Here is a 24,189-nt window from a genome sequence, read left to right as displayed (position 1 = left end):
TTAACAATTTAAGTAATAATATTCTGAAGTATTTCATCAAAGTTTACATACAATTCATATTTATTTATTTAATTGTATTTAAATTTAAATAACATACTCGTAGATATAAAGCACTTGGGGGAAGGACAGCAAATTCAATAAAAAATGTTCAACTTTTTATTTAGTATAAATATTAACTAAGTAAAAATTATTAGCTATGTAAATATTTTATACATTCCTAGTACTTATTAATTTGTTCCGACGATGAAATGCTAGGTTCTCCCAACGTGTGACCCGAGCTCGGCTGCACGCAACCGAGCGTGAACCGCGCTCGGCCGCACGAACCCCGAGCGTGAACCGCGCTCGGCTGCACGCACCCCGAGCGTGAACCGCGCTCGGCTGCACGCACCCCGAGCGTGAACCGCGCTCGGCTGCACGCACCCCCAGCGTGATCCGCGCTCGAGGCATGTTCGGCCATACGCGCCGGCCGCCTCGGCGTCTGGCATTCCGGCAGGCGAGAATTACGTAGACTTTGTGAAGTGCAAATTTAATATAGAAAGTTTACTTTTACAATACAGACTAATTACTTCATTTTATGTAAAAATCCTAGCGCAAACGAGTTGCCTGGCACTGTTTCGTAACTCGAATACCTTAATCGTAATATAAATCAAAGAGTAAAATTTTAGCGAATTAAAAATTAAATTTTCCAAAACTTTGTAAATACTAGAATTCGGACACTGTCGGGTCGCGGTCGGCCGGGCGCGGCGGCGCGTCCGGCGCGGCGAGCGGCTAGGTCGTCCGTGGCAGACACACGCGGCGCGGGCGCGGGCGGGCGCGCTAACGTCCTGCGCGGCGCGTCAGAAAGTGTGCGCGTGCGCCGGCGGCGCGGGGGCGGGGGCGGGGGGCGCGCGCACGTCCCGCTGGGAGCGCGCGCGGCGGCGCCGCTAGCACCAGTCGTCCTCGTCGGAGTCGGAGTGGCGCGCGCGTGGCTTGTACCCGTTGGGCAGGCGCGGCGCGGCGGCGGGCGACGGCAGCGCGCGCGCGGCGCCGCGGCCCAGCGCCAGCGCCGCCTCGTAGCTCAGCGGCGCCTCGTGGCGCGCGCCGCGCTCCGCCTCGGGGCCCCAGCCGCGCCTGCCGAACTCACGCCCGGGGTCATCGACACTTTGCCGAACACAAATGTTACACACGGTTAGTTCGTGTCTTCTACCGAACTACGATTATAATATAAAATCAAAAAGATACGGAACTCACCTTTCTCTAGATCTATAGTCTCGGTGTATCAGTCTTTCAACTTCTCTGCCGTACTCGTACTCGTCGTGCAAAGGCTCCAACGGTTCTCTCGTCGTATGCCTCAATGATAACTGTCGAGAAAAGAACTTTTTTTTCACTTTCTTATATAAATACTCTGTCGGAACTCCGCTGCGGTAGACTCTCTAATCTAATAGTCAATCCATTAGATTAGAGATTACTATTGTGTTTGTCCTCTCAAACTTTGCAATTTCGAATAGCTTTTTTTCAAACATGTAGGAGATAGGAAGTTACAACATAAATATATCGTAGATAAGGTCTATATTCTAGTGGAGAGTCTACCAACATTGTGCTTTCCGGGGTCGATCATTCTAGCACCTTGGAAACCCAACGTCCATCAACGCTTCGCACTAGGTACTTGCCCCACCCATTGCCACTTCAGTTTAGGGACTCGTTGAGTTATATCGGTAATTTTGGTTCTGCTATTAAAATAACCATTTCCGACTAAATCGCAAAAAGATTATCAGACCATAGCTCGCTTCTCTTCCTTCTCTTTTCTCGTCACTGTTCAGCCGAGTTAGATTCGGTGGTTCACCTCTTTCTCGAAATTGGAGCTATTTCACTGGACCTAGTGTGTGTGTAGGTGTCCTAGTTATATAAACTTATGTACGGTTTCGAGTGCAACTGTAGACTCTTCAAGGATAAGTGGATGTAGCCGCAGAGCATTACAATGATCTTTGTTTTGCTCACGTTCATTTTAAAGCACACCTGTTGAGAAACTCTGCTGAGGTCATTGAGCATGGTGCTAAGTTATCCAGAGTCTATACCATGCTGACTAAAAGACGGAAAACCGCAGTTGAGTGATATTGATACCAAGTCAGTTGCGGTCCAAAAACTTAAAAAGACGTCTTCCAATGTGGCAGTAAAATAGCTTTGGAAGGAACACATCTCCCTGTCGCACTCCTCGCTGTAATTGGATTGGCTTCATAATCTGATCCTGAATACAGACTGACATAATAGCGTTATCGTACTAACTAAGAGGTACCAGTAGTCGATTCGGCATCTTTGCAATGATCTAAGTACAGTTCAAGTTTTCACCGAATCGAAAGCTTTTTCATAGTCCACAAACGCTAACAAAGTAGTATACTCTTTGGTATTCTGTATCTTCCTATATACTTGCCGAGCGTAAGGATGTAGTTTATTGGTACTAAAGCATTGTGCATGACGGAATTGATTCGATTGCTGAAGGACTTTAAGTATCGGCTCACCACCCGCTTTCGGGAGTTTGTAATTATCTGGTGCATTATTGGTCTTTAGACGTTTTGAGAGCCACACTAATCTCGTATAGGCTATCGGTCCAGGATATCTTCGGTATAGTATAGGGTCAATTTGGCTCTGGATCATTGATCAAATTATCAACTTTTGGTTATATTAGTGAAAAGTACTTACGTGCGAAGGACTATGGCTGATTCTTGAAAACGGTGCTGGTTGTTGAACGTGTAAGGTGGACGGCTTAGTCGGAGTGGGGGGCAGCTGGCGGCCGCGGCCCCGCCTCCCCCCCTCGCGCTCCCACGAGCGCTCGCGCCACTCCCGCCACTCGCGCTCCCTCTCGCGCTCGCGGTCTCCACCTATTGATGCCCAAACTGCTCTTTGAATAATTTGAGCGTTCTAATCTCTGACCGATTGCAGTCACTGAAGATTGTAATATGAATTTTTTGATGAAGGAAGTAAAGAAAGGAAAATAATTAAGATCGTAAAGAAAATTATGTAGCTGGGACGACAAACAGATGTGCAAACAATTTTCTTATGAATTAAACGTTTACAATTTTCTTTGCAAGCATCCCCCACATGTAGAACATGCGCACAGCGACATCTATCATCATAATTTAGGAACAAAAAAATAATTTTCAAGGAGCAAAAGGTCTTTGATCTGTATTGAATCAAACATTTCGACTTAGACCTTTTGCTTTACAATGTAGTTCAAAAGTAACAAAACGGGATTCCAATTCATTAAGTGGCCTAATTATGTTATTAATTAGACGATGAAAGTTTTTAAATGTTACATTGAAAGATCACTGGGGTATACAACGTGTGCCGCCTTGCAAATTTTCCATGATGGAATTGTGAGTTGCCATTATGATAAACGTTACACTATACCTAATTGTTAGTATAGACAGGTAAGAGCCACAACTGAAATGTGCTTGAAGATCAGTGTAAACTTTTCAGTAGTGCCTCTTAAGGCCTGCGCAGTTGAGAGCAAAACAAATTTTGCACAAAGGACAACAATCTTTGAATCATGGAAATTTCGAGTATATCTAGAAGAATCGCTCTGTATAGGACTGCATTTTAAATGCAACGCATGTCATGTCAACGGTCATATCTAAAAAGTCTGCGATTTTTTGGGGATTTTACATTTTGTATTTTTTTACACTTCCAGTCTGTCATGGATATTTTGGATGGAATTAATTTAGTGGTTTTCCTCTTCTGCGCAGGCCCTCGGGACAGTGGACAGGTATATCGATTGCGTGAAGCGGTCTGCGTATTGTGGTGTAGTGTCGGCGAAGTGTCGTTGTGTGAGGCGAGTGGATCTCACCGTAGGTGTGGTGTGGCGGGCTGGGCGAACGCGAGGGCTGGCTCAGGCTGGTCGTGGGGTACGGCGCCCTCCACTCCTTCCCTGCTGTCAGGAATACCTTCATGTACGAGTACCTTCCACCACGCTTTAACCTATGCCCGTCGGATTACCGACCTTATTTCTTTACTCACAAAGGTGACTCTTAAAGTTTTGGACAACTGTCGGAGGTGGTTTTAAATCGTCTTTCGAGGATGGAAATCGGAAAGGTCTGGATTGTTTTTCAGTATGGAATAATTTGTGTGTCCTAATGTTCATAAAGTTTGTAGGACACAGAAGGTAATTTTCGTATAGTGTGTACAAAATAATTATCATCTACTTTCTATGTTATATATACGGACAAAATATTCAGAACAAATCTAATCAAAAGTTTCATCAAGCGTTGCATGCTGCATGATGTAATCGATGTCATCTCTGCATGCGCTCTAGGCATTATAAAAATCTTAATGAAAGCATGTGCAGCCCAATTGTGCACTCGAATGTCGTAGCATGCAGCAGGCAATACAATTTTGATAATGATAATAATAGTTTATTTTACAAATTTTCATACCACGACAGTGGAAGAACAATAGACAATTTTGAAAACACCTTTATTATAAAAAAAATAAACTTAATTCTAAAGTATAAGATCAACATGGCCAGATAGTAAAAAAATACTTTTCATAAATTATACCAGTAAATGTGAATACGAACGAGCAATTATTTAAATAGAGCTAGGATATTAACTACAAATACGTATTTTACAAAACTAGCATTTGTGTATATAGATAGGGCTAAAAGATAAACAATCTTTATCTAATATCATGAAATAATTTATTCATAGCAACGGCTTTGCCCACTGAAAATCTTATCACTACATCTACGGAATGAAACTCTACAACTACCTACTTTAAAGCTAAGGTTCCCATATTCTCACAAAACTTTCAGAGTACCTTCATGAGAAGAAAAATGTTTGCAAAACTGTTTTAGTTTCATAAACTAATTCTAAATGGAGGATAATAAATATGCTTATAGTTACAATATGCGTGAAAACTATATGAAAATGATGAATTTAATAATAATTGTATAGGCGTAAAAATAGCTTTGTTGATGGCTTGAGTTTGTGATCAATGAACGGTTAATATTTGATTAGTTTTGCATTAGCGTTAAGCTGTGAATCTGCTGGCATATGATATGTTGAAGGACTGTAATACGAGAAACAAAAAATAATGCCTGCAGATGAAAAGGATACCTAGATAGTACTAATGGGATACCGGCAGATTCACATTTACTTATTATGTCAACAATCTGAGGTTATATACCTCACGCTATTCCTATAAACCGGGAGTTGTAGAGTTGAGCGTGCAAAATGTGGACACTTCATTTTGTGAATACACAATGTAATTATTATTATTACATGTTGTCAGAAATTGCTCAGACAAAAAGAAAAAAAAAATCGTATCAAAACATTAATTAAAAGGCTTAACGACTATCATCATTATCGTTATAATCCGTTTTCTCTGCTAGCCAAAAACTAAAGCCGCTCGCAATATCCAGTTTCATGTTCTTCTATCTGTAAGTGATTCATCTCTCAAAGTTAAGGGATGAGTTACTCGATATTAGATCAAAGCACCTAAGACTTGAAACTTATTTTGAAGGCAAAGTTGTTGTGGACAAGCCATATACGCGAGTCCTCGGCCGCGCAGAACACGCGGTCGACGACTCCGGGCATATTGTAAAAGAAAAAAAGTGCGGTAAGAATATTCTTAATTCATTCATAGACAGGCGGGCATGTTGCCATCCGCACTTCTTTCGCTTCCTTCTGATGTCATATACAACAATGCGTACAAGGACATAGTTATCTGATATGCCTAAATATATGTCCTACAATATGCTGCTTTGCACTCATCTACCGGAGGCATAGACTACCATAGCCAGTAACGGATTTACTCTAAGGCACAGTAAGCGCGAGCCTAGAGCGGCCTAATGTTATGTTTAACCTAACCTAACCTAACCAAATCTCAGCAATAACAATAATTTTGACTGTTTTATTTAAATATGTAATATTCCCCATAACCCCGATAAAAAACACAAAACCTAAATGCGATGCAATTCCATTTTAATATTATATGATTATTATATAATATTATATGATGCTGAGAGAGGAGCGGCTGGTACTTTGGCGTCTAAGGCAGCTAAGACGTACAAACCCGCCACTGACCATAGCTTTTAATTCGCAATTCGAAACAGTTATGCTGCTTGGCGGACACAATAAGCGCGCTTTTACGACCGAGCTCTGTCAGAAAGAGCTCCTAAAAAGCTCCTCATATATTACATATACAACAGGCATCGGTGGTTACCATAGATATCAATTCGTATTTTGGCGGCAGAAATAAGCACGCCTAAATTAAGAACGAACTGTCAAAAAGAGCTTCTAAAAAGCTCGTCTTATTTTACATACTCAACTGTCACAGGTGGTTACCATAGCACAATTGAAAACGGTTATGTTCCATGACAGCAGAAATAATGCTTATATTAACGAGATCGCCAAAAAGAGTCCTTTTCAAAAGCTCCTCACATTTTACACACTCAACTCCGATTAGCACCAGTACTAGTATACCTATTAGCGTAGTAGCTATAACTGTAATACGGTTGTACGTACCATGTGGGTGGTACCGGTGCGGCGCTCTATGTGTTCGGCCATGTCTTTGGTGTTCGTGCTTGACTATATCGACGACGTTGTTGACTGTGTCGGAGAATCCGATATCGTGATGGTAACCTCCGTAGTGTCCTCTTCGTCGTGGACTGGGAGTTCGTCTGAAATTTTTGTTATTACAATTATTATCAAAAAGTGATTTATTTTGGTATTTTCTGCAGAAAATCGAACAAACCGCAAAGGCACTGCGAATCTCGCGCAAGTTACTATTGACACTAGGCGTAAGCGCAACAACTTTATTTAGGTTTAAGTATAACTGACGTTAACAGCAGGTACGATTATATAAAAATCCCAATTCCAATCCCATTTCCTTTTCCTATTCCATTTCCATTCCTATTTCCATTCCCATTACCATTCCATCTCATCCTATCGCATAGTACTATTAAACGCATTTTAGAAGGAAACGCATAAACGCATGTTACTCTTTCAAGCCAAAATTTTCAACAGAACGAAACGTAATTTAGACCAATGATATACTCTTACTTAACATATCTACTTAACATATCTTTTACCCGGAAAATCCATGGATCTTGAAGGATTTTTGATGAAGTTAATTTGTTTTAATTTAAATTATTTTGAGTTACGTTCATTTCGTAACCGGGCCGTTTTAAAAAATATTGAAAATATTGAAATTAGTAATAATAGGTACCTACTTTAAGGAACTAATTACTGTGTGTTTATTTGGTTAGTTTTATAGTATCACAAAATGAACAGGAAAAAAACCAAAATTGTAATGCAGTTAATATTGTTATATTGTTAGTTGTAGCGATGTCACTTGAAATATTTGTTAATATATGAAACTAAGTTTATGTTAGACTCATGCGTAAGTATATTAAGAAAAATTCGTTTGTTAGTTAGTTGAGTCGGAATTTCTCTGAACATACCGTTGAATATTATGATATCTTCTAGATCAATTTCTTCTTCGATGACACTATAAAATAAAATAACACAAAACAAAAATAAATCAAAAGTTAAAACAACGAAACAATACTTGACGCTTTGATAGGTACCTAATCAAATAAACCAATTACTAATAACAATTGATTCTTACAAGTGTAATAATATTTTTTTCAAAATAAGAAATAACATTTAATAAAATAAAAAACTATTTATTTTAAGAAATTTTATTACTTTTAAGGATTCGTTTTTTGAAATTAACGATTCCACTTCCACAGTTTTTTAACTCTCAGGCTCAGCTTTTTAATAATACCTAACGTATTACCAGTCTTTGTTTTAGAATATAAAAATTGGGAGTTATTAATCCTTTCGTTACATTATTCTGTCTTAGCCATAATGACTAAATTTTTTTAATCTATACTTTAAAAACCAGTTTAGTTTTTTCTTGAAAAAATGAAACAGTTACCTTAAACTCGACGATCTTCCGTGATGTCCGTTTTGGTATGTGTGAGGAGCTTGCAATCTCGCTTCGTCCAGTGATTCCATAGACGCGTGGTGAGATCCTACATCTTGCAACTCCAGTATCTACACAATAAAGGCCACGTTTAGTGAACATACTTAGTACTGAACGAATGAATATGTCAATGGCTCTAAGATTTCAGTAAACTCTGCTGTCCCATATTTACAAAATATTTTTCATTTACCACAACATCGATGCACAATCTATTGTGCCTAAGTACGTTTGCAGTGCATGCTTCGGTGCTCGTGCATATCTCAACAATCTAAGACATCAAATACTTACCCGGAAATATCAAGAGTTAGATATACTAGTAAAAAAAAACTAATTATTATTAATCATGCGACATTTTGTGAGAATTAATTGTCATGCATTTACATTAGGTACGTAGATTTAAGAGTAGTCTGATAAGTTTCAAGTATGGGCATGATAGTATTGTTAGTGTACGTGTAACGGATATGACAGTGCTGCGTCTAAAAAAACAATTTATATTATCCCTAGTTGAAACATTACACATATATCATTCACTATGTTTACCTAATCTTAAATCATTCGTTATATAAACATCAATATACTACAATTAATACTGCATTATTACATTGAAAACAATTACCTAAACATAAACAACCTGTAAATTTCAAACAAAAATTCTTCATCAGTACAACATAATCTATAGATACAGACATAGAACGGGCCTAAGCCCCTAATTGTGATACGATACTTAGGCTAACTGCAGTAAGGGTTATTATTAAATAAGCTAACACGAAACCAGAACATTAATTACAACAATATCTTCTTTAGGACAACACAGCGAGACTAACAATGTTATAACACCAACTATCTAGAGCAAAAATTATAAGTATTTTAATATGTTCAATTAGTAACATACGAATACATCAATAATTAGTTAATACATTTATGCAACCGAACACTGCAACCCCAAACATTTAATAATATCAAATCAAATTGCCAATTTCATGTAGAAAGTAAGTAATTTTGAGGGAGTTTTGTTCATTACATTGTTTGTACTTAAGGCAGCGTTCGTATTATTGAACTGGGGTTGATCAACATTTATAACAATGATTGGGTCAATATGGTCACCAACGGTATTCACCTTTTTGTTATTCCTGCAACAAAAGAAAATATTATTAAACATACTGTATTAAAGGACTAATAAGAAATGATTCCAGTTTCATGTTTACAAGTTTTAGGTATATTTTGGAAAGGTCAAGTCACTATTGTACGATTATTAATTCCAGTCAGTAAAATGACAGTTGCACAGTACAGTTGCACTTCTTCTTCTTCTTTCTTGTCTATGGCACTTTGTACTGCGATTGTTTCGCACTTGCTATTTTATTAATAAAATGACATTTCAGTGACAGTTGCACTTGTCATTTTACTGAGTGGAATTAATAATAATCGTACAATAAGTAAAAAAGAATAAAGTTTTTTTTGATTTCCATCAAATTAAGCAAAGTTGTCGAACTTGTACGACAAACTATTACATGAGTATCTGGAATTGACAGAATAATTTGTTTTTTCGTAATAAAATTAATTTACAAAAAATTTTTCGTTACAAATTAATTTGAAACATTTTATGTATTTATTGCTAATCTGACACTTAATCAAAGTTATTATTTTAATGTTGATATATTTGAAAATTGTTTAGATGAGGTTAAAAACCGGAACTTACTTGAGAGATCTTCTCGAAGAGCGTTTGGCGAGGTTCGCTAAAGAATGCGGATCTTCAGGATGTCCGTTGGTGAGCGCTGGTATCTCGTGAGTGAGCGAGCCAGTCCGCGAGCCGGGGCCCAGCCCCGCAGCAACATCCATCAGGCAGTTAAACAAGGACGCCTTCTGCACCACGGACCCATCATCTACTCTCCCCGTACATTTGCGCAATCTCATGTACCGACCTTAGCCGCTGACTGATGCTCTTCGTATATGGCTACACGAGTATGCGCAAATGCCCCAAACAATACATATCCATGCTGGAGTTCGTTATGTGTTAGTATATCTGTTCGTGTTTTGTTCTGTGTAAGAGTTATGAGCCATGAAATCGAACATGGAATGTATTCATAGTGTCTGTGATGATGAGATCAGCGTTCTAAGACCTGAGAAAACTCATGTTATTTGCATTACACAGCCTGAAAGTGATGGACATTTTGGAAAATTTTATGTAGTTTCGTGGAGCTGCAAATGACACAAAGCATAGTTGTTTATTTTCAGTGCATTAAATGTGCAATTACGAGTATGAGACCACAGATACTGAATCCATATGACGATTTGTATTTGTTTTTTTATTAGTTTAATATTTGAAAAAGATTGATTATGCATTAATGGCATGCGCGTGTTTTATTTATAAAAAGTCCTTTAAAATGTTAAGTTTGCTGGCAAAAAATAGCATAGCGCATAAAGCATTAATTGTAAATGGATTAAATTCATACAACAGGCTTCTAAAATTAAATTGAGCCATAATATAGGTGGGCTGAAATAAAATTGGTCTGTTATTTAAAACAAACCTAATTTGCAATTTTCAAAGACAAAATTCATGCACAGTCTCAATTTACGCAATCTTTGTAAGTAATCAATTTTCGATAAATTATATATTTTTTAAAAAATCATTATAAATTAGCAATTGAATAAAAATTTTGTGGAAAAGAAAAAATCTACTGAACACTTCTAGATCTACAACAATCCCTTAAAACGAATTAACACACACATATCCAACGTGCTACTTAAATATGAATTTTGCAACTATAGGACAGGTCACTATTTTTCGTGGTTTACTAAACCCTAATATTTATTTTGGACAAACATGTGAATTTTCATCACAACTTTGTCCACACTACCAGTGAAGTGCATCATAATCTAATGCTATATTCAGTAATATGTTACTATATATTTCAAAATCATCTATAAGATAATATTTATCCACGACTGTCTTGTCGATTTACTCATTTTTTATTTATAACCTTCATATTAATAGTAATCTTTGATCAAACACGATGCGAAAGAAGTTTGTAAAAAAATGAATGGATAAATAAACAATCTAGAATAGTGCAAGAAAAATGTAGTCAAAGTTTCGTTCCGTAAAATATTTAATACTACCGGCTGATTGGCCGTTGGGCTATTCTCGCTGAATGCCTGAAAAGTAAACCACCAATGTAGTCGACTCATTACGAGTCGATGTCAACTAAAGTGACGTATTGTTGTTATTGAAAAGTATACAAAATCAATTAATTTTTGTATACATTATAGTTTCTTTATAATCCAATTTTATATTAATTTTGTTTTTTACTCGGTGGTTAAACAAACTATAAAAAATCTACGTATTTTTAAGTACTTTAGTTACACAACAATACATCGACGGGACGACAACACAACAATCTATTTATTGTCTAACTATTGAGTGAGTTACATATAAATCTAAACAAAGGGTTATTTAAGGATCCATCAACAACACTACTTTTTAATTGTGTAGTTATATTAACCTAACGACGACAGTTATACTTGGCTCAAAGGTACTAAGTATTGTGCAGAAAATACATCTGACTGTAGCCACATACTTTTACTCTGGCTCCAGTATAAACTACACCTAAATAAATCAGTTAATTAATTATTTTAATATGTATTCAAAGAAGTCACGTGGAAGAAAACGTAAAACATTTACTGTGCATCATGGTAAATTTTGAAAAGACACTGACCTGGCCCCTATTTGCATCCGGTTTAAACCTTGTCGTTCGCCAGTTCTCTATAATAATAAGGCCTGCGTAGATTTTTCCCACCGTCAGTTTTCCAGCATTGAGAACGTCTCTTTGAGGCACCAGCAGGTCTAACATCTTCTTTGCTTGAAGTGGCCAAATGTGGGTTATTGTTTCTCTGAGGTCTTCATCGGCTTGGTCCATTTCTTGAGCTGCAAATATTGAATAGATTTTAGATTAAGATTTTTATGATTTTCATCATCATCATTATCAACTCATATTTGGCTTACTGCTGAGCACGAGCACTAAATATATGATTATATTTTGTAATAATTAAATTATTTTTACCGGATCTCATTTTAATGCTGAGGTTTTCTCGTATTAAGGCAAAAAGTGTAGTCGTAAAATTAACTTTCCCTTCTTCGTCCAGCGGCATATTCATTCTTATTAATTTTTTGAAAGCTAGTCTGTTTGGACACTTATTACCGAATCCCAGTGGCGGATCCATGTTTTTTAACATATCATACATTTCTGTATAGTGAATTTTCCCTCTGCAATATAAGTATCAGATTAGTAATCTGTGCTGTTTTCTTTTAATTAACTTGTTTAGGTGATATATATTTAGCTTACGTCGCGTTTGGATCATATTCAGCCCATATTCTAACAAATTCGTCTAAATGATGAGCACCCAGAATAGAAGAGTCTCTTGTCAAATAATCAAAATTATCCATAATGACAGCAACAAACAAGTTTAACATCTGAAAAATAAATTAAATTACTTCAATGTGATGCCCTCTAGCAAATTTATTTAAATCTGTAGTAAAAATATTACTCACAAGAAAAGAACAAAAAAATATAAAAGAAACGAAATAAGCATAAGCGAGAGTACTGCCACAGGATTCGTTTGAAGGTTTGTCGGCTGCTTTATCACATTTGGCCGGCTTTAAACAAGCTAGCATAATATTCGGCCACGATTCACCCGTAGCACACCTAAAACAGAAGAGAAAAAATACAGACTTAGAAAACAAAAAGGATTTTTACTAAACCAACATTTAGGAATGTGATTATTTACCTAAATAATAACATAAGTGCTTGAATAAAACTCCGAAAATTATTATGCCTGTTCATATCTGACTCGGCTGCTAAATCTATATTGCCAAACACCTGCAAAATATGACATTTTAAAGCAATGAATAAAATGTTGTAGAAAATATTCATATTAAAGGAAGGATAAGGATATTCATATATTTGATAGGATGATATATGAGTATTCTGGTATTTTATGAAACTTTGCTTACCTGCATCCCAATGATAGCATAAATAAAGAATAACATTGCTATGAGAAGGCACACATAGGGTAAGGCTTTGAAACTCTGCACGAATGTCCAGAGAAGTATTCGAATAGTATAGCCTTGTCGAAGCAGCTTGATCAGTCGCGCGGCTCGAAAAAGGCGAAGGAAACCAACGTTGAATGTATTCTCCTGCAAAATTTTCATTTTGTTCTATATTACTTGCACTCAATACAAAACATACTAAAATGTAAATTCGCCACTTTAAAAAAAAAAAAATATGCAGGAATATGATAGTACCAACTACATTTTAAAAAATATTGTAAAAATTTAAATAAACTCGTAAGATGTAAGAATTTATCAGTCTTTTTTAAGGATTTTTCTAAACTAGCATAAATTTACCTACTTAAAACCATCAAAGTTAACAATATCAGGTAGGTACATGTAAAGGTAGGTATCAAATATAATTCAAATACTACTACAAGTGGGATTTCAATTACAGTTTCGTTAGACATTGTTTCGAACAAAGTTATCTATGAAGGAAATAAATTTGTGGATGAACTTTTTATTAGGATTTAAATAAAATAAAATTGAAAACAATATAAAATAAGATAAAAAGACTGCATGAAATGCAGTGATATCCCATTATTCACAAAATATAAAAAAGATGTGGATGTGATAAGACAGATAAATGACGATGATCTAGATGGCCACTATAATAAAAATAATGATACAAAACTTTTGTAAAATGAACACAATGGCAGTTGAAAGTATTTGTTCACCAAACTACCTAATACACTCAAAACAAACGTTTATTAATCAACAATTACAATATCTATCTATTTAAAAAACTAGCAAATTTAACTAGTTCTAGCGAATAGTCTAAGACTTTCTTCGACGGCAGAACACCAATTTCACAGCGATTGTAATCTATAACTCCAAAAACACACCTAGCACACGTTTCCTAGTTTTATGAACTATTAAGTATCTATAGACCAAAACGTCAACGCTCTAATACTACGAAATATCAATATAATTTTGATCTATACAAACAAATTCTAAGCCATCAAGAGAAGTCACAAAAATGCTAAAACTCCTAGCGTATAGATTGATCATTACCTGCTGACAGGATATGTCAGCAGCACAGTTTTCAGCAAGGTCACTCTGTAATCAGGATATCCTTCATTTGGTGGAAAATAATTAGACATCGAAATAAAACTTAATATAAAAATCTTCAAAAATAACACGAAATAAATACAGTTATAGAAATATTAAACGAAAAACATAAATTTGAATACTTACGCCAAACTCCATAATGAGGGCGTCAATAATACTTCCAATGACCGTTATAAAATCAAAAGTATTCCACGGGTCTTTGAAAAAATTCTGTAATTATAAGATAGTTATTAATACCAAGCTAACTAACCTCTGTACATATTCAGCAAAACAAGGGAAATTTAATATATTTCAAAATATGAGATTAACGTTTGAATAAAAATAAAAATATTTATTTTATTTATTTATATTTATATTCGACAAAATTTATGAAAATAAAAAAATATAAGGGCATACAAATGTACACTTTCTATACAGAATGGATCATAAAAGGACATATTTCTTTGAAGGACAGGAATTAGGACATCTCTCTTAGTAATTTTATTGATATCTATAAAAAATCTATAATAATAATATCTTGCCTATAATCTATAAAAGTTTATAAAGTGATAAAAAAAACAAACTATTAAAAAATTATTGTCAATAAATAAGCGGGCATCTCAGAAATATTCTTATTACTTATATTATTTCTAGCTTTATATAGTTATATTCAAGTCAATATTGAATATTATAAATATCTAAAATAAAATATATTTGATTTTATGAAGTGTATTTTATAAATTTAGATCATACTGAAGATTCTCAAATGGTAAAATCTAAAAGCATTGAAATATACGTCTAAGGAAATATTCATTCCCGTTGAAATGAGAATCTTCAATATTATACTTTTCATAAAAATTCACAACCAATTCAGAGTAGTTACAAGTAGGGGCATATTAGCCTTATTATTGCGGATAAGGATGTATTGTCGATGTTATAAATAATCAAAAAGTGGATCATTCTTACCGTACATCCGAAGGCAATTAACTTCAAAACGGTCTCGAGAAGAAAGAAGAACGTAAATACTATGTTCATGACTGTTAACACGTCCATGAGTAGTGGTGGAGCCTCGTGAAACTAATACAAAACCAAGACCAATACTTTTTAGAGGTTCAAATCATTTAAATCTAAGCTAAATGCTACCAAAAATACTTAATAATTTAGTTCACTATAATAACATTAGAGTAAACCGATAGAGCGTTTAGCTTTAATGTCAATCAATGGATTAACTAACCGCTATGTTTACAAAAAAACGGTAAGTACATAATGTTCATTATGTAACGGTCTAATGTATTTTGTGTGTGTGTCTGCCATGTAGTTCGATTCCGAGCCAACATTTCGGTGTGTTACATTTGTATTGTTCAAGTTATTTTGTGAACTGTGCACGTGCTTCATGCAAAGGCAACCTGTACATGCACACAAGGCATCACACTTAACAATTATTTTTATATATTTAGTTCTTGTTATTTATGCAGCAACGTGAATGTTTAAATCGTGGGCATAAAAGTTCGTACTGACCTCGTAGTTCGAACTGCAGATCGTGCCACCGCAAAGCAGTCGCCGAAGATGGGCAATATTATACGAGCAGTTCTTACCTTAGTCAATGTGCGCTGCTGGTTATTGTTATTAAAACTGAACAAGCAATCATTAGAAACCACATAGTTAAGGAGCAAGATAAACAGTGTATTTACGCCAATTCGCCACATGCAAGAAAATCAGGGCCATGCTTTACATTGAACTGCAAATAAATTGTTAACATTGCAGCACATTACTATTAGAGAGAAACCAGTAGGGATTACGTGGAAAGGGTTAATATTTACTTGGCTAAAAATTATCCCATACAGTCATGAAAATACACAAAAAGAAAGTTATTAGCAGAAAGAGTACATTTGTAATATCCGTTTCGTCTTTCTTTGATTGATAAACCTCATAAGTGTCAGGTTTAACTGTATATCTTGTGTACTTACTTTGACACCATAAGCGATGATTTTCAACACTGTTTCCACGGAAAACATTCCAGTAAACCCCATATTTGAATACTTGAGGATATCCGCGTAGAGGTCATTTTGATTATAGTACTGCCATTATGTGATGACGTGTCGGATAAACCCATGGCAATGAAAACATTTATTTGTTATTTTGTATTACGTATTTGAATTAAGAAATACAGTAGAAAGTAAATGTACGGAATGCGGTAGTTTTGATGTTGTCAAAAGTACTACTAACATGAAACCAAAAAAAACAAAAACAGTGTATATAAAAACCCAAATAAATATATTTTTACCGACACCGTGAAATTAAATGCTAATCTAACTACTATAAGAGGAGATGATGAGTTAAATTAACATAATTAAAAACGTGATCAACGTATAGAGAAATGAAGAAAATAAATGAAGGATTCTGTTAAATATCGAATAATTTTAATAGGGTTTTACGTATTCAGTTAATTTAGAACACCGGATAGTGTGCCTAATTTAAGATCAAAAATTTAGTATACACAGATGTACATGAAGCAGCCTGAAGCCACCGGCTTGGCAGAAGGCCCTTCTACCAATCATGCAATTTTTCACACAAAAACAATCAAGATTAGGGCTTTATATAAGAATCATGCAACACGAACAACATGAATGGCTTCATGCCCGACCTGATTCCAGAGATCTTGTGCATTCACAAGCACGGATAGTTAAATAAACTGTGTTAGTTTTTGTGCCGAAATGGTGCAGGAAAGGATAGGCTTATCGTGCATAAACACTTATACATAAATATTAATGAATAGCAAGCGGGGACCATAGGGTTACACAACAAAAACACAGGAATAAACAACGAAAATTTTGACGATACACATGATCATATAGGCTCTGGATCATTTACGGCGCATTCCATTGCTGTATACACTGACGCCGAGTCATTTCATAGTATATAATATTGTGTTGTGTATGTGTGAGTTGTAAATGCATGTAAAATTTCGGCAGTACTAAGTTAAGCCAATTGGAATATTGTCACTAATGTTATATTAATACTAACACACAAATATAACATTTAACGATGGACAATTATGACGACTCAACAGTGGTCTGTGCAGACTGTCGTGAACATCGAAGGAATGGCGACTACACACTAGTTGTTCTTAAGTGCCTCGTGTATATACTTAAACTCTCTCACATTCTACTTTTGATTAGTGATCATCATCTACATTTCACATTTATGGTGCTTCATTTGTTCAGTTCGTTTGTCAAAAGACTTCAAGTATCAATGTTTAGCAATGATTGCTCTGTAGCAATTTCGTTTTAGTAATGAATGGTATAGAAAATTAAAATATGTTTAGATACATACCTTCATCATAAGCAGTAATGTATTTAGCACAATGAGTGCCATGATGAAATACTCAAAAGGCGTAGACACTACTACTCTCCATACTTTGTACTTAAGACTCCCTCTTTTACTTGGCATATACCTTTCTAGAGGTCGCGCTTCTATGGTGAAGTCTATACATGATTTCTGAAAATTATATTGATGTAATAGAAGAAAAAAATATATATTACAAATAGTGTAGTTTGAATTTGGAGGAAACGAACCTGATTTTTATCAATTTCACCATTCTGTAACTCAGCTTCACCCTGCTCTTGAAATGTAATAATAATCAAAGCTACGAATATATTAACAAAGAAGAACGGAAACACTACAAAGTAAACTATATAAAATATGGACATTTCTATTCGAAAGTTTTGTATAGGTCCCCTGTCTTCGTACGTGGCAGCCATTGAATTTTGTAATACTCTGGAAAAAGAAATACACATTAGAAAACATTCATATGAAAAATTCACAAATTATCAAGTAATCTTTGGGCCTAAATACGCAAAAGAACTCTCGAAACGAGAGAAAGACAAATGTCAACCAATACCGACGCAATCTAAAACTAAATATCGATCTCTCCTTCGTCCAATGGTAATGAAAGGGAGATCTGTGGTTTTCTAAATCTATCGTTCGGGATCGTTAAAGGTGAAAAGCAAAAATACCTTAATTGTTTGTTAAAATAGTTCTACATTCACGCCAGAGAAAGACAAAGAATGGGTTCATTTGAGGTGTGGTTGTGGAGGCGAATGTTACGTATACCGTGGACTGCCAAACGCACAAATGTATCAATTCTTTCACAGCTTCAAATTAAAACACGTCTCTCAACCATCTGTCTACAGCGCATCCTCAGTTATTTTGGACATATCACACGCTGTGGTGACGACAACTTGGAAAAAAATATTATGGTGGGAAATGTAGTAGCCATGGTCAAATCTTCTCGATGGTCAGATCTTCTCGAGGAAATAGGTGCCCGCATCTTATACAATGCCGTCCAAATGGCCAGAAGAGAGAGTTCTCTAAACCAAATATTCTAATACCTTAAAAACTTCAATGGCGATATTAACACTGTTAGCAAAGCGGTTATCAGCCTTATTCATGAAGTTGTTTGCTTTTCCTACTACTACAACCATGGATAAAAAGCAGTCTGTTCTGGTCCAGAGTCTGGTCCAAATTTTATCCAAATCAGTGGTTTAGTCGTAAAAAAGTATCAGACAGACATACATACAGACTTACTTTGGCATTTATAATATTAACACTTACTGTGGCCAACCCTCGCCCGTCTGCACCGCGAATAGCGTCAACATGGCGGAAGCCACATTATCGTAGTGGAACGATTGTGTCCTCCATAGACGTTTTTCTACTCGCGGTAACAAACTGCTTGGCTCGTAGACAAAATACGACCCTCTGAAAAATTTTAACGGCTATTAGCCACAATAAAACAAGAAAAAAACTTTTTCATGAATTTCGAAAAAGTAATACATTTCAAAGAGAAACACGTATTTTCTATAAGGTAAAGATTTTTATTGTTAAAAAAAATATTTAGTCCGGGATCCCTAGCACTTTTTTGCACTTGATTACTATCAAGCAAATTTTCCGTAAGTAGCTTTGTGTTTAAAAATTTGCTCCATAGTAATCAAGTGCAAAAAAAGTGCCAGTGATTCCGGACTAATTGTTAAAGAGATTTTTTCTAAATGAAACAATAAAGTAGATGTCCAATTTTTTAAAATGAAGGATAAAACAACTAGTACTTACTGGCAGTCTTCTAAAGTATTCTTACTGATATCGTTGCAGTGAAAAAATTTACCATTAAAAAGTTGAACCGCAATTACAGCAAATATGAATTGAAACAATATATACACTATGAGAATGTTAATGACATTTTTCAAAGAGTTCACAACACAGTCAAACACTGCTTTTAACTTTGGAACACGTTTAATAGTTTTTAAAGGTCTGAGCACTCTTAACACTCTTAACGATTTTATTGTGGACAAATTTTGTCCCGCCCCTTTTTTCCCTCTGGAAGAAAAAAAAAAACACGTTACAACATTAAAAAATTAAAATTAAATTTTTCTTATGTAAAACTATATATTATGCCTTGCCTTATTGGAAAAATAAAAGACGTGGTTAACTTACCCGATCTCAAAACCGAAGCTAACAAGGGCGCATATAACGACCGTGGCATCCATAATATTCCATAGATCGCGGAGATACGCGCCCGGATGGAATAATATGCCAAGGTCCACTATCTTTAGCAACATCTCCACAGTGAATACCCCCGTAAAAGCGTAGTCAAAGTAGTTTAACACTTTATTCCTGATAACAAAAATATATTAGGTTAGATAATTAAACCATTATTATGTGTATTTCGTCATCTCGTAAATGGGTCGGAAGATGAGGATGAAAAGTTGTATTTTGATAAGCTTTTTAAATTTCTTTCTAAGAACTCAAATAATTATCATAATTAGGTAAAGGCAAAGAAAATTTATCTTCAATAATTGAGTGATTGCAATCAAGTTCAAAATAATGCTTTTGCACTTGACTGCAATAATTTTAACGAGTATGTTCTAATAATCATATATTATGTAATAATGTATAGACGTTATTGAAAATAAGTAAACAGTAATTTTACCTTGTACTTTCTTCAACTACGGGGTCCTCGGCTGCTAAAGCCACAGAACTTAGACTAATAACTACCATAATAAAAAAATCAAAATATTTTAAATTTACGACCCAGTGTGCGCCTCTTCTTATGCTGTAACAAATTACAAGTGTTATTTATTTCGCCATATTAATATAAGTTAAAAATCTATAATTACTATTTAATATAATTTTGGTTTCTTCAACTTACGGATTAGTAGGTGACAAAACAAACATGGACGAATATGGCAGCATTGGTTTTGGTCCGTCTGGTATCTCTTCTTCCTCTTTCTCTTTTTCTTCCTTTTTGTTTTTACTCTAAAAATTTAAATTAATATTGAAAACTGCTTATTTATAACTAATTCATTAAGTAGGTGCAATTAAACATATTTTACAGATATTTTATTTTTCTTTAGTACTAAAATTGTTCAATAATTAAATTTTAAACGAGTTAATTAATATAATATAATCCATTATATTGAATAATTATGAATAATGCCACATTTTAAGTCTAAGTTTCATATGGAACATGCGATTCTATACAATTTTGATTAGCGATAATGATAAAAGAAATATAAATTATCATAAAAATATCTATTTCATAATAAAGCGAAATTATAAAATTAATATCGAAATGTAGCCAGTTCGACATTATGTGCCGAAAAATTAATACAATGACGAAAAAAATTTTGTATTTATAAAACTTTGGCATAGCTACATCAAAAAATGTTGAAGTTTTGTAAAATACATCTTGACACTGGGCTCACAATAAGCAACATTGATTCACTGTGGATTCAACTTATAATATTGTTGACAAAATTATCGTTTTGTTCTATATTGGGGCTAAGTTTTATTAATCAGCAAAATATTTTCAGTAACAATATATGGTTAGTCAATAGAACCAGACTAGATGGCCAGATATTCGTTATATTACAAAAGCTGAAAGATTGTCAACTCATGCAGGTAAGCACGGCAACTATAAAGTTTGGAGCGCGGTGGCTTTAGGAGCAAGCAGATTTCAATGGTCCAGATCCTCAATTTTTCAAAAAACGTGATTTTTATATATTCTAACTAAGTTACATTATTACATAATTATATCCCCTGACTCATTTGTGTGAAGCTTTTGCTAAAAACACTTAAAGTTTCATTTGTAACAGTATTTCGAAAGGTTGTCAAGAAGGTATGCTTAAAAGCGACTAGGGATATGATTTCTTAGACTATTCCCTGGAAAATATGAAAAAAATAATACACCTTGCACTTGGACGGTTAAGTGGTGGTACACTTGAAATCACAATACAGCCAAGTTCCAAGTACAACAGGTATTAACTGTACATACTTATATGAGCATGGTCTGACAAATTTTTAGCTTTTGTATAATCACGAAGGTCTGGCACATCTAATGCGTCAACGATATTATAAGCTGTCACAACCATCGACGCTAAAGCACAACACAGCGCCACTTCTGCTTTACCTTCCTACTTGCTGGTGACTGACTTATGTTAGATGGGGTTCCATCCACCGCGTGTAAAGCATCCAACTCTTTCTCTAATTCCTAATCCGTCGAAATACAAATCAAATGTAATCAATTTGTATTTCGGTGTATTAAATTTACATTTTTAAGTACACTATATACACAAATATAATGATCGTAGTGATTTAATTATAATTTCGATCTAACTATTTTAAATTTCCAGTTGCATTCAAATTTTCAATTGCAGTAGCATTCTCTATTGCACAAGTCTTTAATTTATCTTATAAAAGGGTTATCTCTATATTATCTCTCATAATATAGGTATATGTATTAACTGGTTTAATTTAAATATTTTTGCTGATGTTTAAATTAATATAAAAGCCATGATTTATTTGATAAGTATATACAAACATTTAAAGGCTGTTACCTGTTTCTCCTTGTCTTCCTCTTCTTGCTCTTCTTCAGCTTGGGTTAACTCCTGTAAATATAAAACGGCAACATTTACACGAAAAGCGGCATCTTTACAATTGAGCTCCAACGTTGACACACAAAATAACTTATAATTCACAATAAATGTTTTGACAGCGAAGACTTTTTCTTAGATAATCTTGACTGTTTTGCTAATAATTTAATTTCAGTTATTTATAATTAAAAAACAAGGACTTTACATCCAATGAAATATAAACACAGCTAAGAGCGGTTACGCATTGCATCCTATGCGAATTTTTGAAAATAAATAAGAATATAAAAACGTGGGCTGAATTAGAATATTACTTCCGCACTAATCCGATATTAGCTAGGCTATTCTGTAACGATATTTATAAAACTCGCAACTGCGAATTCTCCTCTATCACTCTCTGTTTAACACGATACTATAGAATGAGAAAGATAGCGGCGAATTCGACATTCGCAATTGCGAGTTATACAAAACATCGTTAGAGAATAGCGATGCTGATTCAAATTCAAGCTTTTTAGGGGACATCTTTAGCATCCGCCCGGTGTGGAGCTACGCGGACATGTCCGATATGAATCCGGTTTTCTGTCGGAAATCGGATAACAGAAGTCGGATCTGGTGCGTAAGCTACCATACAAGTAGTTTGATAATTTCGGGACGTATTTTCACGTATCCGGATCGGATGCAGTGCGTAACCGCTTACGTCACGTCAAATCACCTGAGTTCTAGATGTGTTCACATTTTATTAGAATTCTTACTGATTAAGCTAAGAAAAAGTCTATTCTACAAAATCATGCGCCAACGTACCTGTGCGTTTGCCAAATTGTCGACGGCGATGGCAAGAAACACGTTCAACAGTGTGTAGTTGCCAAACAATACGAGAATGACGAAATACAGCGAGTATATCATCCCCCTCTGTATACCACCCTGTGATTGAATGCCACAATACATCACTTCATTCCAATCTTCGCCTGTTAAAATCTGAAACGAAAAAAAAACGGTTGTCTGTAAAGACGGTTTACTGACGATAGTTGAACGTGACAACGTCAGAAAATACGAATGGAATGGTTGTATTTCAATTAACGTATTTTAAACAATTATAAATAAAATGCTGTTCGTTTTTCTAAAATACTGTTTAATAATCTTCATAGACCAGAATATACTTTAATTCTTGTAAAAAAAGTTGGCAACCCTAGAGCGAGTGACCGACGCATGACGTCATATTCTCTATTCGAGTGTTCAGTCTCCATCGAATTATAAGACGTTGTCACGTCAATATAATCTAAATAATTTAGGTAAAGTAAACATTAATTACGCATCTACGCGTATTTGTTTATAGATTTCATAAACATATTTTGGTTTATGAATGTATATTATGTATTTAGTAAGAATAACAATTTTAGTAGCTAATTTCAAATATCTCATGCTTTAAAATATTTCAAATATATTTCTTTTTACCAAAATATTTATATAATATTATTTAAATATATCCCCAAAATATTATAATATATAATAATTTAGGCTGGTGGAAGGCTTCGGCCGTGGCTACCACCCTACCGGCAAAGACGGTAGGGTGGTTAAGTAGCCAAGCGATTTAGCGTTCCGGTACGATGTCGTGTAGAAATCGAAAGGGCGGTAGATTTTCATCCTCCTCCTAACAAGTTAGCCCGCTTATATCTTCGATTGCATCGTCACTTACCATCAGGTAAGATTGTAGTCAAGGGCTAACTTGTAAAGAATAAAAAGAAATGTTTAATTACCTGGAAGACAGTAAGTAACGCGATTGGAAAAGTATTGAAATTGGTGGCCGGTGTACCATCTTCAAAATTAAATTGACCACCGAACAATTGCATCCCCAGCAGAGCAAATATCAATATGAACAAGAACAGGAGGAACAGCAACGAGATAATAGATCTCATTGAGTTCAGAAGAGATATAACAAGGTTACGCAGCGACACCCAATATTTTGTGACCTGTAAATAAAATAACACGATAAATATAGTGTACTAGCTCACGCCGCGCGGTTTCATTCATGGTTCTTGACTATACGGAGATAAAATATAGCCTATAGCCTTCCTCGATAAATGGGTTATCTAACACTGAAAGATTTTTCAAATCGGACCAGTAATTTCTGAGATTAGCGCGTTCAATCAAACAAAC

The 24,189-nt window shown here is 35.0% G+C and overlaps 1 protein-coding gene and 1 long non-coding RNA gene across 3 annotated transcripts in view; one reads left to right on the top strand and one right to left on the bottom strand.

Moving 5' to 3' along the window:
* Window positions 1-789: 789 nt before the first annotated feature.
* The window catches only part of LOC112054309 (voltage-dependent calcium channel type A subunit alpha-1), a 56,128-nt gene continuing 32,728 nt past the window's right edge, over window positions 790-24,189 (bottom strand). The window contains exons 15-40 of one of the 2 annotated variants that reach the window (XM_052881211.1): window positions 23,790-24,002; window positions 22,837-23,010; window positions 22,003-22,053; window positions 20,316-20,422; window positions 20,097-20,219; window positions 19,601-19,780; window positions 19,220-19,483; window positions 18,728-18,871; window positions 17,689-17,890; window positions 17,447-17,611; window positions 16,081-16,191; window positions 14,261-14,344; window positions 14,078-14,122; window positions 12,968-13,150; window positions 12,742-12,833; window positions 12,506-12,659; window positions 12,300-12,427; window positions 12,018-12,220; window positions 11,673-11,881; window positions 11,077-11,112; window positions 7,915-8,033; window positions 6,498-6,652; window positions 3,821-3,904; window positions 2,677-2,855; window positions 1,231-1,340; window positions 790-1,140 (exon numbers count right to left, since the gene is read on the bottom strand). In XM_052881211.1, coding sequence (XP_052737171.1) covers window positions 924-1,140; window positions 1,231-1,340; window positions 2,677-2,855; window positions 3,821-3,904; window positions 6,498-6,652; window positions 7,915-8,033; window positions 11,077-11,112; window positions 11,673-11,881; window positions 12,018-12,220; window positions 12,300-12,427; window positions 12,506-12,659; window positions 12,742-12,833; window positions 12,968-13,150; window positions 14,078-14,122; window positions 14,261-14,344; window positions 16,081-16,191; window positions 17,447-17,611; window positions 17,689-17,890; window positions 18,728-18,871; window positions 19,220-19,483; window positions 19,601-19,780; window positions 20,097-20,219; window positions 20,316-20,422; window positions 22,003-22,053; window positions 22,837-23,010; window positions 23,790-24,002 — 3,732 coding nt within the window. In that variant the 3' untranslated portion in view covers window positions 790-923. Of the gene's footprint in view, window positions 1,141-1,230; window positions 1,341-2,676; window positions 2,856-3,820; window positions 3,905-6,497; window positions 6,653-7,435; window positions 7,483-7,914; window positions 8,034-11,076; window positions 11,113-11,672; window positions 11,882-12,017; window positions 12,221-12,299; window positions 12,428-12,505; window positions 12,660-12,741; window positions 12,834-12,967; window positions 13,151-14,077; window positions 14,123-14,260; window positions 14,345-16,080; window positions 16,192-17,446; window positions 17,612-17,688; window positions 17,891-18,727; window positions 18,872-19,219; window positions 19,484-19,600; window positions 19,781-20,096; window positions 20,220-20,315; window positions 20,423-22,002; window positions 22,054-22,836; window positions 23,011-23,789; window positions 24,003-24,189 lie in introns of those variants that run through there. The other variant, XR_008250793.1, reaches the window with a different exon arrangement.
* LOC128198054 (uncharacterized) lies at window positions 1,046-10,310 on the top strand. Its single transcript, XR_008250794.1, has 2 exons — window positions 1,046-1,167; window positions 9,635-10,310. It is a non-coding gene; the product is annotated as an uncharacterized LOC128198054 (long non-coding RNA).

This window comes from Bicyclus anynana, chromosome 4, assembly GCF_947172395.1.
Source record: "Bicyclus anynana chromosome 4, ilBicAnyn1.1, whole genome shotgun sequence".
NCBI classification, from domain to species: domain Eukaryota; kingdom Metazoa; phylum Arthropoda; class Insecta; order Lepidoptera; family Nymphalidae; genus Bicyclus; species Bicyclus anynana.
This window is presented reverse-complemented; position numbering and strand designations above follow the sequence as displayed.